The sequence below is a fragment of the Vipera ursinii genome (genome assembly GCF_947247035.1).
Source record: "Vipera ursinii genome assembly, chromosome: 11".
In the NCBI taxonomy this organism is placed as follows: domain Eukaryota; kingdom Metazoa; phylum Chordata; class Lepidosauria; order Squamata; family Viperidae; genus Vipera; species Vipera ursinii.
The window spans coordinates 2,575,418-2,589,949 of NC_139524.1; the positions used below are offsets into that span (position 1 = coordinate 2,575,418).

Consider the following 14,532-nt stretch of genomic DNA (forward strand, 5'->3'; position numbering starts at 1 on the left):
AACCTTAATGATCAGACTCCATTACAGTCATAGGTCAAGGACTACCTCTATGTTTATGTGCCACTTTTGGGGATGGTTGGAAGTGCTTCACTGGCCATCAAGCAGCCTGTCATGGTTCTGATAGATGAGACCAGTAAAAAGAGAATTCCAAGGCAAGAGGTTTCCTTAAGGAACATATTTATTGGCTAAACAGTATCGGCAGGATCATAAGTGAAACCAAGACTGAAGTTCCCTCCAAAAGGTTACAATGTTACAAAGTTGAGCTTCCCACCCCAGTAATAGGTCATAAATCACACTCCCCAATAATCTACTTGGCGGGCTTTCTAACAGTAACTTCACCCCGCCAAAACTCAGGCAGCTACTTGGCGGGCTTTCTAACAGTAACTTCACCCCGCCAAAACTCAGGCAGCAATGACCTTTGTTCCCACAGGACAATTTATTGTTTTGTCTAAACTTAAAAGTACACATCCTCCCTCTCAATTCTGTGGCAACCGAAAATGAAGTAGAAATGGCTTCAGCCAAATTCATTTGCAGCCTTTCTGAGGCTGTCATTACTGATGAACCGTCATTAAGCAAATCCCACGGGTGCTTTTTCAAAAGGCACCTGGACTTTCCTGGTCTTTTCCTTCTTCGGCTTCAAGGATGAGAAGCAAAAAGTTTTCAAGGAAAAAAACAAGAAAGTACAGTTGTCTCTGGAGATTCTCAGTCATCCAGATCATGGTTGTCCCAAAGGTATGTTTTCAAAAGGATACTGGACTTTGTTTTCCTTGATTGTATTTCGCTTCTTCAATTCAGATGAGAAGCAAAATCTTCAAAAAAAAAACACAAAACACCGAAGTCCAGTGACCTTTTGAAAATGCACCTTCGGGTCGTTAAGTCGAGGACTGCCTTTGATGTGCTAGATAGAATCATAGGCTGGAAGGGATTTATTATATTGCCCCCAAAGCTGGAAAACCTAAGAGCCTATTCCACCCAGACAAAACAAATCAGCAAAATTACATGTTTACAATCTGAATGCGAAATAAACCTCTCCTGAACACAGGAAAAGTGACTGCCAAGTAAGCTTTTGTAGGTCTTTAGTTACTACTCCATTCGTGCAACTGCCCCTCCCCCCTCCAGCAGGACAGATGAAGAGCCCAGCCTGCCCTGCAGACCCCAATGCAACTTTTGATGGGTGCTATAGTATATGTTAATGTATATAAATCACATGTTAAAAGTTTATGATCTTGTGAGGCCACGTTACTAGCTGCCTAGGGCCACATGTGACTCACAGGCCAAAGGTTGGACATGCCTAATCTAAACCTTAATGTTAATTTATTTTTTTGTAGTCTCAGCCAAGAGACACACACTTCTGCCTCTCCGCTTCTCCGTCAGCATCCTTCCCAGGCGTGGAACCATAAAGCAGCCAAGCACAGTTCAGCCTATTGTTTGAACCTGCGGGGTCGGTGCGTGGCCCGCCGCGTCCCCCGGCTCTGCACAATTGAGGTTCCCGAATAAAGTCTAAAAGCGAAGCCGGTTCTGGGAAGGCGGCCGTCAGCGAGCAAAGCGGCTTCGCGCCGGGCAAGGATGTGAAGCTGGGCCGGCCGGGACACCTCCCGCTTCCCGCTGCTGGACGGCGAGGCCCGAGGAAGCCGGGCGCGAGGAGACCGGAGAGACGCGCCGGCTCCCCCGCCGGACCCTCATCCTCCGCCAGGCCTGCCTGGAAGGCGGATGGCGCGCGGGAGCCCAGCAGCCGGCGGCTCCGACGGCAGGAGCGGCGCGCCCTGGTCCGGCAGCGCCTTTGCCCCCCCCCCCGCCCAGCTGAACGGCGGCCGGGCGAGGGGCGGGGGCGGGGCGGGGGCGGAGCCGGCTGGAGGGCGCCGCCGCCGCCGGCATGGAAGAGGCAGCACGAGCCGCGCCCGCCGCCCGCACCCGGCCTGCCCGGCGGGCCGTCGCAGCGCGAAGGCCGGGGCCGCCTCCCTCGCCCGCGCCTTGAGGCCGGCCGCCTGCTCCGCCCGCATGGCCCGCGCGCTGCTGGTGGTGGCCGCCGCCGCCGCCGTCCTGGCCCGCGCCGAGTCCCCAGGTGGGTGCGGGAGAGGCGGCCCCCAAGCCGCGCCCGGCGCTGGGCTGCCTCCCGGCCGGCGAGGGGGGCGGGCGAGGGGCTGCGGGCGCTGCCAACCCGCCTGGAAGTCGGAGGCGCCTCGCAAGGACGGGCGCTGCGCGGTCTCCTGCCGGCCGGCGCGGCGACAAAGAGGTGCGGGCGCCCTGCAGCCCTCGCCCATTGTCCTCGGAGAGGCTGGCGGGCTGCTGCCCTCCCCTCCGCCGCCGCCCCGGCCCTCGCAGGCAGACTCGCCCCCCGGAGCAGGCGGGGCGGGGTGGCGGGAAGAGCCCCCCCAAGTCGGGGCGGCTTGTAGCGGCGGAAGGGCAGCCTAGCGCGAAGAGCCCCTCCCGTCACCCCCAAAGAGGAGAGCGGGGCTTTTCTTACCGGGAGGGGTTTGGCGGGACGTGGGGAAGGGCAGCCTTAACCTCTTGCGCTTTGGCCCCTGGCAAGGGGAGCCTCCGCCTGTCAGGGAAGGCCAAAGGGGGGAGCAGGACCCCCGCCCCACCCCGTCACTCGCAGGGCTTTCTCCAGGTGCAGAATCCTCTCAGGGGCCGGATCCTGGCTACGAGGACCACGAGGTGGTGTACCCGGCCAGAGTGGACGAGAGGGGCGCCTTCCTCTCCTACAATCTGTCCCACCGGCTGCTGTCCAAAAGGGCCGTGTTCTCACGGCTTCGCCCGGGGACCTTTTACGCCCTCGTTCTCCGAGGGCAGCAGCTGCGCTTCAACCTGAGCCTCAACCCGCACCTCCTGGCTCCCGGCTTTGTTACTGAGAAACGGCGTGGAGGCATCGCTGGGGCCGGGATTCAAGCGTCCAGCCGGAACCCGTGTCATATGATCGGGTCTGTTCAGAACCAGGACAAAGAAAGTGGGCTGGCGGCCCTCAGCACGTGCGATGGGCTGGTGAGTGTCTTGGGAGGGAAGGCGGGGGGGGGGGGGGGGGGAGGCCTTGGTTCTGGCACCCTCTCTGTCCCGCTGGCTGAATTCCTTCTTTGTTCAACATCTGGCATAACAATCATTGTTCTGTGAAGTCAGCACAACTGCATCTCACAGTTTGGTTTCTTATAAGCAGATGTTTCTTTGGGGAGATTGTGATTAGGAATGTAATTGCTCTAGGTAATTCCGTAGGAGACATCCTCCTGAATCCCCTCCCACAGGAGCCCTCCTTTTTTGCTTCAACCCAGCCCTCTCCTCCACCTGTCCCCCCACTCTCCACCCGCCACAAGGGAGTAAGAGGTGCAGAGGGAGGAGAATTGCATCCTGCTCTGCATCCTGCAACGAGGGCCCGGGGAGCCTCTTAGGATGCCTCTTTCAGTTCTGTTTTAAAGCTAGTCGGTCTTTACCTCGGGATCGGCGAGGCTACCCTGGACACGGCTTCCGTAGGCTCTAAAGCAGGGGTCCCCAACCCTACAAAACCCCCCTCTCTACCTCACCACCACTGTTTGCTAGTCTATAGAGTCAGAAAGGTTGGGGACCGCTGGCTTCTGGGTCTAAAGCAGCAATTCTCAAATCTTTTCAGGCTCGCTCATTCATTCATTCAAAAACAAAAACCAGAATCCCTGACGGGGAGGGAAAGCGCTAGTGATAAAAACAGGCTGCATTTGAGTGGAAAAGCTTTTGTTTTTTGCCCATCTCTCAGGCAGCCCCATCAAGTTCTTGTGGAACCAAGTTTGAGAAACCCCGATTTAGTGCTGCAGTCCTGAGTCTTCCCAGACCGGCCAGCCCTGGTTGAGGAAGTTGGGTGGATTTGCCCAGCAATCTCGAAGGCAAAGTTTTCCCCATGCCTTAGCTTAGTTTCTCTTAACTTCCCGAGGGCATGTGTGTGTGTGTGTGTGGGTAAGTCCCCATCTGTCCATCCCTAGGAGAAAGGAGAAGATGTTTCTTCCTGCTCATTGCAATCAAGTGAGCTGGAAACTCACATGCTGAAGTGGCCTGCCACTTTCTGCAGACTGAGAGCATTTAGGGACCGATGCCATTTCCTCTCCAGAAAGGCGTCTTTCAGCTGGCTGGCCAAGACTTCCTAATTGAGCCCCTGGCTCCCAGCAACCTAAGGGAGGGCACAGCCCAACCACACAGGATATCTCGACGCCATGTTTGGGAGCACGAAGCTGAAGAGTTTATTTCGGTCCTGAGCACGAAAGGAGCCAGGAAGCAGCCAGCTTCTGTCAGGATGTGTGGGGTGCAAGGTAATGTTTCCTGGTTTGGGAGTCCCGTGGCTCCTAGCCGGCTCTTTGTCACTTGAAATCCCTTTTCAAATTCTCTCTCGAGGGAGGAATGGCTCTCTTTGGGACTGGCTCTGGCCTCCCTCATGTCTGTGCTAAGGCGCATTTCTCCAGCCCTTGCTGACCTTTCCTGGGCGAAGAATGGGGAGGTCTTTACGGCTTTGCTGCTGTTGGTGAAATTCTCCTCCCCTCCAGCATCCCTAGCCATTTGGGAAACCACCTGCCTGGGGGGGGGGCTTGGGCCACTGCAGGTGGGGGCTTGGGACAGAGTTTAGCTGCTTTGCCTGTCATCCCAAAAGTGCTCCGTGCTGGTCCCAATCTCCCAGCTACTTTGGAGCACTGGCCTGGTGGTCTTGTAGACAGAAACAGCCTGGCTGGGAGCAGGGCTGCAGAGCAGTGAAAGAAGGGAGCAGCTTTCCCGTCCTCTTCCTCCTCCGCTGCCTCGTGGACTCCTCACCACAGCTCATTCACCCGTAGACCTACCAGTCTTCTGTCCTTCAGGCTAGAAGGGAAGAGGACAGAGCCTGGCCAGCCTCCTGCAGTCTGTGCTGCAAATATAGGAACAGCAGCATCGTGGTCAGCCACAGCCAGAAGTGTCCCACGGGGACCCAAAGTGACATCCCCCAGCATGGGACTGCTGGCCCTGGTCAACTGAAATGGTAGAAAAATGAGTAACGTGCTCCGTATAAACCAACCAGCTGGCAGAAACTGACGCCTTTTCCCAGGGCAAATGGACCATTCTGTGCAGACAGCTCCAGTTATATTTCACTGCAGTTCTGCCGCTCTTTGGAAAGCCTGCTAAATGTGACTTAAGAGGGGTTCTAACAGCCTCCCAGGAGACCTGGGCATGCAAAGAATTGGTGCAATGCCCCAGCCTGGCTTAACCAACCACCAGTCGGGCCTTAAGCAGGAGGCCGTTGACCATCTCTCTGTTCTGCAGCTGAAGCCGAAATGGCCAGCAGCCATTGGGGAGGTAGGGGTGAGGGTGTGTAGCGGCCCTTCAGGACGACGCTGTCTTTGGGGTTGAGTTAGGAATATAGAATGTAGAATAGTAGGGCTGGAAGGGACCTTGGGGGTCCCCTAGTCCAACCGTCTGCTCAAGCCGAAGACCCTGGGCCAGTTCAGACAAGTGGCTCTCCAGTCTCTTCTTAAAGGCCCAGGAGACTTGCATTCCCAGCACAGAGAGAAGATTCCAATTACAGTTGTAGAAAAATCTGAAGAAGTAAAGCAAATAAAGCAAATCCCATTTCCAGTGGATTTAACTGTCACAGGAAGATCAGAGCTGTGCGAGCCCAAAATCAAAAGGTGTCCGAGAGCACCTTTTCTGACTAATCAGTTTTATTAAAGGGTGGAGCTCATCAGAGCTTATGCCTTTTAATAAAATGTGCTAGACAAAAACGGTGTTCTCAGATTCTCCCTGATGATTCTCATGGAAAATATTTTCACATAAATCCAAGTAGTAGTAAACTTTTCCTTTTATAAAGTAGTTTCCTCCAGAAACCACTTTGATGGCACACCCACCTCTTTCCTCCTAGGACTGGGCCAGCTGTTGTTCGGCCCCAGCCCCTCCCCACCCAGGCTCTATTTACAGAGCAGAGGCCCACGTTGGTTGCCACTGTTGCGTCCCCTTGGCTATTCCTTTCCTTTTCTCCAGAAGAAACAAACCTCCTTCCTCAGTCTGATTGGTAGTAAACGGAACATGGTGGGAAGCATTTAGTCTTCCAGCTGCAGAAGGCAGCCCATAATAAGACAGTGCCCTCATTTACCTAAAACATCCAACTAATCACTGGGCGAGGGAAATGGTTCAGCGTGCAGTGCTGTTTATTGTGTTCAAGGTTGCTGAAGAAACAGGATTAGGCTTCTTGGGAAAAATGCACTTCAGCAGGATCCCCCCCCCCCCCCCCGCTTCAGAAAGTGGGAAGAGACAAAATGAAGGAGCCCTGCAGTTGGCCACCCTTTGGGTCCCAGAAAGGCTCAAGCGTCCAACCAGCTGCCTTTGCCCAGTGGTGGGCACAAGGAGGAGGAGGAGACAGTCTTCAGTTGTCCTCAGTTACCTGGTATTTGTGATGATTGGGTGGTGAATCTGCCAATCAAAGCAAGGGAAGGTGGGCACCTCCTCTGAGTTTATGTTCTGGTGGGAGGGGTTCCTCAGAGGGCCTGAGACTCCTGGGGGCAGTGGGAATCCGTGAGTGCCCAGAAGGCTAAGCAGCAAAGTCTTTGGACATCCCAGGTTCAGTTCTTTTATAAAAGTTAAATATTCTTTAAATGTGAACAGAATGGTTGCATCATCCCATACCTTACCCACATTCTACCTACTCATTTCCCCCTTCTGCCTTGTCCTTGGGTAGCCTCCAGTGGGGGAAGTGGGTTGATTTGGGGAAATGAAAAGTGGCCCATGATGGATCTGATAACTAAGGTGGTCGTGGGTTATGAGGCAGGAGCAGAACTGGAACCAATCAGAGATCAGAGTTGGGCCTGGACCTGGAGGGCATAGCAGGCATAACAGACAGTGGGTGGTGGCGCTGTGACCCCTGGATTGGGGGGGGGGTGGGGGGGTAAGGAGGGCAGGAAGGAGTGGGGGGAGCCTGGTTCCAGTTCTAAAGCACAATGGCTGGAAAGCTCAGTTCCCCCTGAGAGACCCTCAGGAAGACGGTTGTTGGCCTAAACTGTGAGGCCTAAATGTCATCACCTCCTGTCTTCTCCAATTTCAAGAAAATGCCAACGGCTCAGAGAGGTTGAGGGAACGTTGGGAGGAAAAGCAGCGGAGGAAACGGCGGATCAGGCCTCGCTCGGTCAGTAAGGAGAAGTGGGTGGAGACCCTGGTGGTGGCTGACACCAAGATGGTGGAGTACCATGGCAGCCAGCATGTTGAGAAGTATGTCCTGACAGTCATGAACATGGTGAGCATTGTGAAAGTTTGCTGGTTGTGGTTCCTTTGTGGAACAGACAAAGGGCAACTCTCAGCTGGGAAAAGGGCTACGTTTCTGAGTAGGAGAGATTTGGGCTAATTGGATTGATTGAAACATTTGAGGTGCTTTTGTGGAACTTCCCATGTGCAGAACTCACTGAGGGACTCCACTTCTTCCAATATGCAGGTGGCTGGTTTATTCCATGATGCCAGCATTGGGAACCCGGTCCACATTTCTATTGTGCGTCTCATCTTTCTGGAAGACGAGGAGGTAAGAAGAAACAGAAGACATTATGTAGAGCAACGTCTTCTCATCTCTGTAGAAAGCTGAGGATATTCATTCTGTTGTCTCCACCCGCTCTCTTTCATGTTCCTCTGTGGTGGTCCATAGTTTTGCATACAAACAGCCATTAGCAATTGCTTGAAAGCTGATCCAGACAGCCACTAAAATGTTTTTTGCACATGAATTCCTTTGGCTTTGCTGTCTTGATGCTTCTCTCTTTTTAGGGCATGCAGTAGGTGTTTATATTTGTTTCAAGTTTCTGAGGTTGGTAAAATCTTTACAGGAGTTCAACAATCTCAGCTTTGGAAGAGTGGGGAATTATGAATAATAATTATAAACCCTGGGTTTGTTTATATTTATAGATATAGCTTTTCATTGCTTTTCATGCTTTTCAATAGTTTGTCGGCGATAATAATCATACCAGTGCAACATCTCTGTCTGTTATTCTAATTCTAATTTTCTTCACGTAGGAGGATCTGAAAATTAGCCACCATGCCGACAACACCTTGAGAAGTTTTTGCAAGTGGCAGAAAGCCATCAACCCCAAGGGGGATGCCCACCCCCTGCACCATGATGTCGCCATCTTGCTCACCAGGTATCCCTGTGACTGTCAATTTCACTGAAAGTGAGGAACTTCTTTGAAGAGAAGAAAATTGGAGACGGTGCTCAGACACCAGATTGCAAAGCAGTCTGACAGTATTTTGAGATGCGCCCTGCACTGGTGTCCTGCAGCTGGACCTGAAATGCCTGAGCATCTTGGTTTGTTTCTGTTTTTGAGCTGGGCCCTTGTTTTTTCCTAGAGTTCTCCAATTGCCAATTTATTTTCCTTCAACCCAGCTGAGTCTCGCTCAGTATAGTGACCCTCTTTTTTGTTCTCTCTCTCTCTCTCTCTCTCTCTCTCTCTCTCTCTGTGTGTGTGTGTGTGTGTGTGTGTGTGTGTGTGTGCTTTTCCCTGACTCGGAAAGGAAGGATCTCTGCACTGCCATGAACCGTCCATGTGAGACATTGGGCCTGGCCCACGTCTCTGGCATGTGCCAACCACACCGGAGCTGCAATGTGAATGAGGACACGGGTCTTCCATTGGCCTTCACCGTGGCCCATGAACTGGGACACAGGTAAGGTTGCAGCCGGGCATCTGGGCCTGTCCGAGATTAAGACTGAGCAGAGATTTTTTGTAGAGCTTGATCACTAGCATGTTTAGAGCCTGGAGACATTCACATGTCTCAGCTCCAGGGAGACGGTGTGTCTTACCATTGTTCACAGAGTCCTTCAATGGAAACCTCAACCCCCACCCCCCCAAAATGTCTCTCCCTTAATAAGCTGAGAGGTAAATTGGGCTCTGAAGTGAACGTTGTCTAGTTGCTGAGGTTTCTGTAACCTTACTGCATTCCTTTTTTTATGAGTCACGCGAAGGAAATTCTGGGAGAAATCTTGGTTTTGGTTGTGGTTGAATGACAAGCGCTTGACAGAAGGTATTGAAAGTGCATCTTCACCTAAAGGGGTCGTGGGAGGAGAGACACAAGTGTACAATTGTGAAGCTGACAAAACAGTCCCTTTCGGAATCATACTGGACAATCACAAGTCATCTGCTTTGAGTTCTTTTCGCCCCTCTTTTTTCCCCTCCCCTCCCCTTCCTCGAGAGCAAGGAGATTAGAGAGGAAGGGATTACAAGAGAGTAAGCAATGGGGGAAATAAATCTAAAGCAATGTGCTGGCACTGGCAGACTGTGTTACACAAGCAGCCCAGTGTATTTTTCATTGCTTGCTCTTCTGTAATCCTTTCTTCTACAATTTCTGCTCTGCAAGGGGGGAGGGGAAAGAAAAACAGATCAGGCATAGGACAAGGTGTACTGACTGTAATGGCGATCATGCAATAGCACCATCGTGGAACAGCACTGTCATAACTTTGAACAGTTGCTGAATGAGGGAGTTGATAAGCAAAAACTACTTATAGAAAAGATTGTTTGTCATTTGTTTAAAACTAATAAAAGTGTCAGGTAGTAATTTGGAAATGGAAAATCCTGTAACCTTGGAGAGAGCTTTCTCTGAGACAAGCAGCTGTAATTTTCAAAGGCTAATCCTTTGCCTGTTGTTCTGACCCTGCAACTCTGACCTGTGGTGCTCCACCTTCAAGGGTGGTCTAGACCAACGTTTCTCAGCCTCACAACTTTTAAGATGTGTTGGCCTTGTCCCCAGAATTCCCCATCTCATGAAAGGCCTTTGCAAGTTGTTTGGTTCTAAGTGTAGATCTACTGATCATTTCTGGGTGGTGACACTTCCGCACCAGCCCAGTAACCCCCGTTGATACAATTGCCACCCCATCTCCTGTCCCCCGGCTTGCTGCTTACCCTTTTCAATCACACACAAAATGACACGGGCCTTGGGAACTTGCCTTCACCAACAGAGAGTGCCTCCAGAGATGTAGGCATTGATTGAACCCCCCCTTCCCCCCAGGCCCACTCGTTCAGTCCACTCAGAACGGAACTTAGCAGGGTGTTTAATGAGTGTGTGTGTCATTCTCTTGCTCCCCTGTTACATGCCTTGAAGCGACAAGGCGTTTCCCCAACCTGTTTCCTGGTCCTTCCTTTGACTCTCCAGAGACCTTTGGGGGCTGCTTTGACACTCCTTTGCATGTGTGTCTCACCTCCTTTGCAGTTTTGGGATTCAGCACGACGGCAACGGCAATGACTGTGAGCCAGTTGGGAAAAGGCCTTTCATCATGTCTCCGCAGCTCCTGTACGATACTTCGCCACTCACCTGGTCTCTCTGCAGCAGGGAATACATCACGCGCTTCCTGGAGTAAGTCAGCTGCCCCCCCTTCCATAGCAGCCCCCTTGCTCTCTCAGGAGTCTTCTGCACCCCTTTTATTTTTCTGCTGCTGCATTTAGAGCAGACGTGTCAAACCTGCAATGTCACATGATGTCACACAAATTATCGGGACTCACCATTGCCGGCAATGGGGTGGGCGTGGCTTCCGCATGATGCGTCTGGCCCGCGGGCCGGCAGTTTGACACCCCCTGATTTAGAGCAATCGCTAGGTGCTATAAATAAAGCAGAAGTTTCAGTTCTAGTCAGTCTTCTGCTTCCTGGTTAAACAACTCATTTGGATTCTTAAATACATCTTCAGAGGTGGGGAGGGAGGATCTTGTCCTGGAGCTGCGTTCACCTTCTGTGCATGTGAAGGATCTGATTGCAGTGGGGAGGTGACTCTGCCTGCCTCTGCCCTGCCTCTGCCCTGGCTCTCCAGGAAATCCGCACACCGGCTGCAGGTAGCGGGGGTCCGTCTGCTTTCTGTCTGGGTTTTGCACAGAGACCGCCACCAGCCCAGAGAGCCTGTAGACGAACAAAGGGGAGGCTCTCCCACCAGCGAGCAAAGAGCCTTGTGGAATCTCCCATTTGCACCTCCTGTGCAGGTGAACAAGTCTGATTTTTGTATAAAGGCATTTAAGACTCTCTTAACCTGACTCTCGCTGAGGAAAATTCTAAGCTTTACAAAAATAATTACAGTAAAATATGGAAGGAGATAAAATTGGATTTAAATAGATGGAAAAAATTAGATTTGCCATTAATGGGAAGAATTTCGGTAATTAAAATGAATGTACTACCTAGAGTGTTATTTTTATTTCAGACTATACCAATATTAATTACAGATTCCACTTTCAAACAGTGGCAGAAAGATATATCAAAATATCTAAATTTGGCAAAATAAAAAACCAAGAATTAAATATAAGCTGCTACAAGATTCTAAAGATAGAGGAGGTCTAGGTTTGCCAGATCTTAGATCCAGTGGCGTAGCGTGGGGGGTGCAGGGGGGGGCCGGCCGCACCGGGCGCAACATCTGGGGGGGGCGCGCTCGCACTGAGCTGCTCAGGGAGCCCCAAGGGCTGCACAGAGTTGGCTTGGCTCCGCTCTTGAGCTGCTCTTTCTTGCAAAGCGAAATGAGTCCGGCAGGTGAGATGGGCGGCCACATAAACTGAATAAAATAAATAGAAGCGGCCAACTCTAAGCCCAGGCTCAGGCCAACCGCAAGCGCCCCGCAGGCGCCCTGGCAGGCTTGGCCGAGCGAAGACGGACCCGCCGGCCGGCCGGCCTAGCTTCGTGCGCATGCGTGGCTTTATTTAGCAGGGCTCACGTGCGAGCTTGAATGCAGTGGCTCTTGCAGGTCGGAGCCCCGCCCATCCGCCCTCGAGAGGGACCCGGAAGCATCCCGCATGCGCGCGACTCTTCTTGGAAAGTCTACGCCGCTGCGGGGCGCGTCTTTTCGGCGGTGCTGTGACGTCATCGCCCGCCCGCGCCTCTATTTCCGCTTCCGGTTGCCTTGCCCCAGGTGTTGACAACCCACGCTACGCCACTGCTTAGATCAGGGGTCCCCAACCCGCGGTCCGTGCATGCCAGCAACCGGTCTGCACAAACAAGTGAAGCCCATCTGCGAGATGCAGGCAGCACACAAAACCAGGCACCCTCCGGTCCACGGAAAAACCTCTCTCTACAGAACCGGTCCCTGGTGCCCAAAAGGTTGGGGACCTCCGTCTTAGATTATATTATGATGCTTCTTGTCTGGTATGGTTAAAAAATTGGATAACTTTAAAAAAATTCAAGGCTATTAGACCTTGAAGGTTTTTATTTGAGATTTGGGTGGCATGCTTATCTGTGGTATGACAAAGTAAAAATTAACCCTGGTCTTTAGATTCATGCTATTAGGCAATCGATTGCTCGTGTATGGTGGAAGTATAAAAGAAGATTAGCTGATAAAGTGCCACTTTGGCTGTCACCTCATGAAGCGCTACATAGAACAGAGATGATTTCGGAATGTAAATGGATGGCATTTTGAGACTTACTGTTATTTGAAAAGAAAGGGACTTAAGAGAACAACTAGTAAGTGAAGGATCTGCTTGTGATTGGTTTAACTATTATGGAATTTTTGAAAACTTTAAATTTGGTGAAAAAGACTCTTAACCTGGACTCCTCCTGCTGCAGCCTTCAAAACCTGTTGGGTAGCAATGCCAAGAAGACTCATTGTTTGGCCATGACCAACTTGCCTGCTGGACAGCCACTTGTGTGGACTGGCCTAGGATCTTCTACTTGAGCTATACAAGACCTCCAAGGTCCCTTCCGGCTCTATTCTGATTAAGAAAGCCCTGTTGATCTGTGAGGGCTGAGGGTACCAAATGGAGGTCGCAGCAGAAGGGTGTGCAATCGGGAGGGGGCTTTCCACAGGCGAAAGGTGTCTCTTTCCCCTTCCCCCTCCTCGTGCCCTGAGTTGAGAGTCACCCTAGACGATGTATTCTGGATTCTTTCCAGATTGTATGCCCTCCCTCCCTCTCTCATTCTCTCTCCTGCTTACTTGATGTTCCTCTTTGCAGCCGGGGCTGGGGGCTTTGTCTGGATGATCCCCCAGCCAAGGATGTGATCGGCTTCCCCTCAGTTCCACCAGGAGTCCTCTACGATGTCAGCCACCAGTGCCGACTCCAGTATGGCGCCTACTCCACCTACTGCGATGACATGGATGTAAGGGGGGGCAGACTACGGAGGGGGTCCTGCCCTTGGGGGAAAGTCCCTCTGAGGAGGGGCCCATCTGTGGCAGAAGCGTTTCAGGAAAACGAGGTGGTCTCAGCCAATGACTTTGGAGCTGATTAGAGCAGAGTTTCCCCAGGTCGTGACCAAGGCTGGGAAACACTGGATCAGAGAAGATATGATCTATTTATTTCTGTACCTGCTGTTATCTTTAAAAGCTTACCAGAAATGGATTGAAAACATTTCTTGAATTAAATTGTACGTTTAAAGACTGTCAGGCAGCAGCAGGGGACAGAAGCCTTCCCCGAGGCCTGGATCGGTCAGGGATATCGCAATGTTTTCCTTAGAAAGGGCAGCCGCATCATCCTTCTGGCCAGAGATGCCACCTCCTCCTCCTGCCCTCTGCCATGGGGAAGGGGAAGGTCCCCACCGGCCCTGCTGCCTCTTGCTCTTCCTCTGCTGCTGCACACGGAGAGGAAGAAAGTCACCTTCCCGGCATGGCTGTCAGCAGCTCAGCCTCCCTGCCCTGACCACAAATTCAGAGCATTTTATTTCTTCCCGCAGAGCGTCTGCAACACCCTCTGGTGCTCTGTGGGGAACACGTGTCACTCCAAGCTGGACGCAGCTGTCGACGGCACCAAGTGTGATGAGAACAAGGTATTTCCTGGGATCTGGCATGGAGCCCGTCTCTGGGCCAGAAAACCTCAGCCCTGAAGCTGCTTCCCAAATGCCATTTTGTCTAAATCATGCCATGTCACAGTCCCACCAAGGGATAATCAGGGAGGCATTCGCAGTCCAACACAAACCCTGGAGCAAAACAGAACTTTGCTCAGAAGTTTCTTTCAGTGGGCATGCTTTGCAAGATGCTCTGAAGCTTAAGGGCATCTCCAACTGCACAATTTACGCTGTTCCCTTAATTGCTGAGCACTGGCAGGGTGCAGGGAGAAAGTGTCTGGTGGGCAATTGCCTTTGATGTCCAGCGAGGGAGGAGCTTCAGCATCTTTTAAAAGGCAGCTGCAACTTTCTCTCCTTGAATGTTCAAGAGGGTGGCCGTAATCACTCCAGCCATTCTTGAATGCAACTAGTTTTCTTGAGCTCTTTTCGTGGCAGGCTGCTTGCCCGTTTAAGAGTTGCTGGAAGAGTGAGAGTGTGACAGAACAGGGTGGCAGAGGGCCATCCTGTGGTTCTCGTGCCAGCATTGGTGTCCTAGTCTTTACCCCCTGTGGATAGGGCGCGCAACTTGGGAGTCCTCCTAGATTCGCGGCTTACCTTAGAAGATCATATAGTAGCCGTGACTAGGGGGGCTTTCGCTCAGGTTCGCCTGGTGCGTCAGTTGCGGCCCTATCTAGACCGGGAGGCCTTGTGTGCGGTCACTCATGCGCTCGTGACCTCTCGTCTTGACTACTGCAATGCTCTCTACATGGGGCTTCCCTTGAAGACCACTCGGAGGCTCCAACTGGTACAGAATGCGGCCGCGAGAGTTGTCTTGGGAGTTTCCCGGTACTCCCATGTTACACCTTTGCTCCG

At 52.1% G+C, this 14,532-nt stretch overlaps 1 protein-coding gene across 1 annotated transcript in view; it reads left to right on the forward strand.

Annotated features, from left to right (window-relative positions):
- Positions 1-1,710: 1,710 nt before the first annotated feature.
- Positions 1,711-14,532, forward strand: part of ADAMTS7 (ADAM metallopeptidase with thrombospondin type 1 motif 7) — a gene marked incomplete at its 5' end in the record, with an annotated part of 41,854 nt that continues 29,032 nt past the window's right edge. The window contains 10 exons of the mRNA XM_083371730.1: positions 1,711-2,376; positions 2,443-2,982; positions 4,067-4,265; positions 7,014-7,201; positions 7,397-7,480; positions 7,963-8,087; positions 8,458-8,607; positions 10,147-10,290; positions 12,855-12,999; positions 13,570-13,662. Coding sequence (XP_083227856.1) covers positions 1,711-2,376; positions 2,443-2,982; positions 4,067-4,265; positions 7,014-7,201; positions 7,397-7,480; positions 7,963-8,087; positions 8,458-8,607; positions 10,147-10,290; positions 12,855-12,999; positions 13,570-13,662 — 2,334 coding nt within the window. The remainder of the gene's footprint in view (positions 2,377-2,442; positions 2,983-4,066; positions 4,266-7,013; positions 7,202-7,396; positions 7,481-7,962; positions 8,088-8,457; positions 8,608-10,146; positions 10,291-12,854; positions 13,000-13,569; positions 13,663-14,532) is intronic.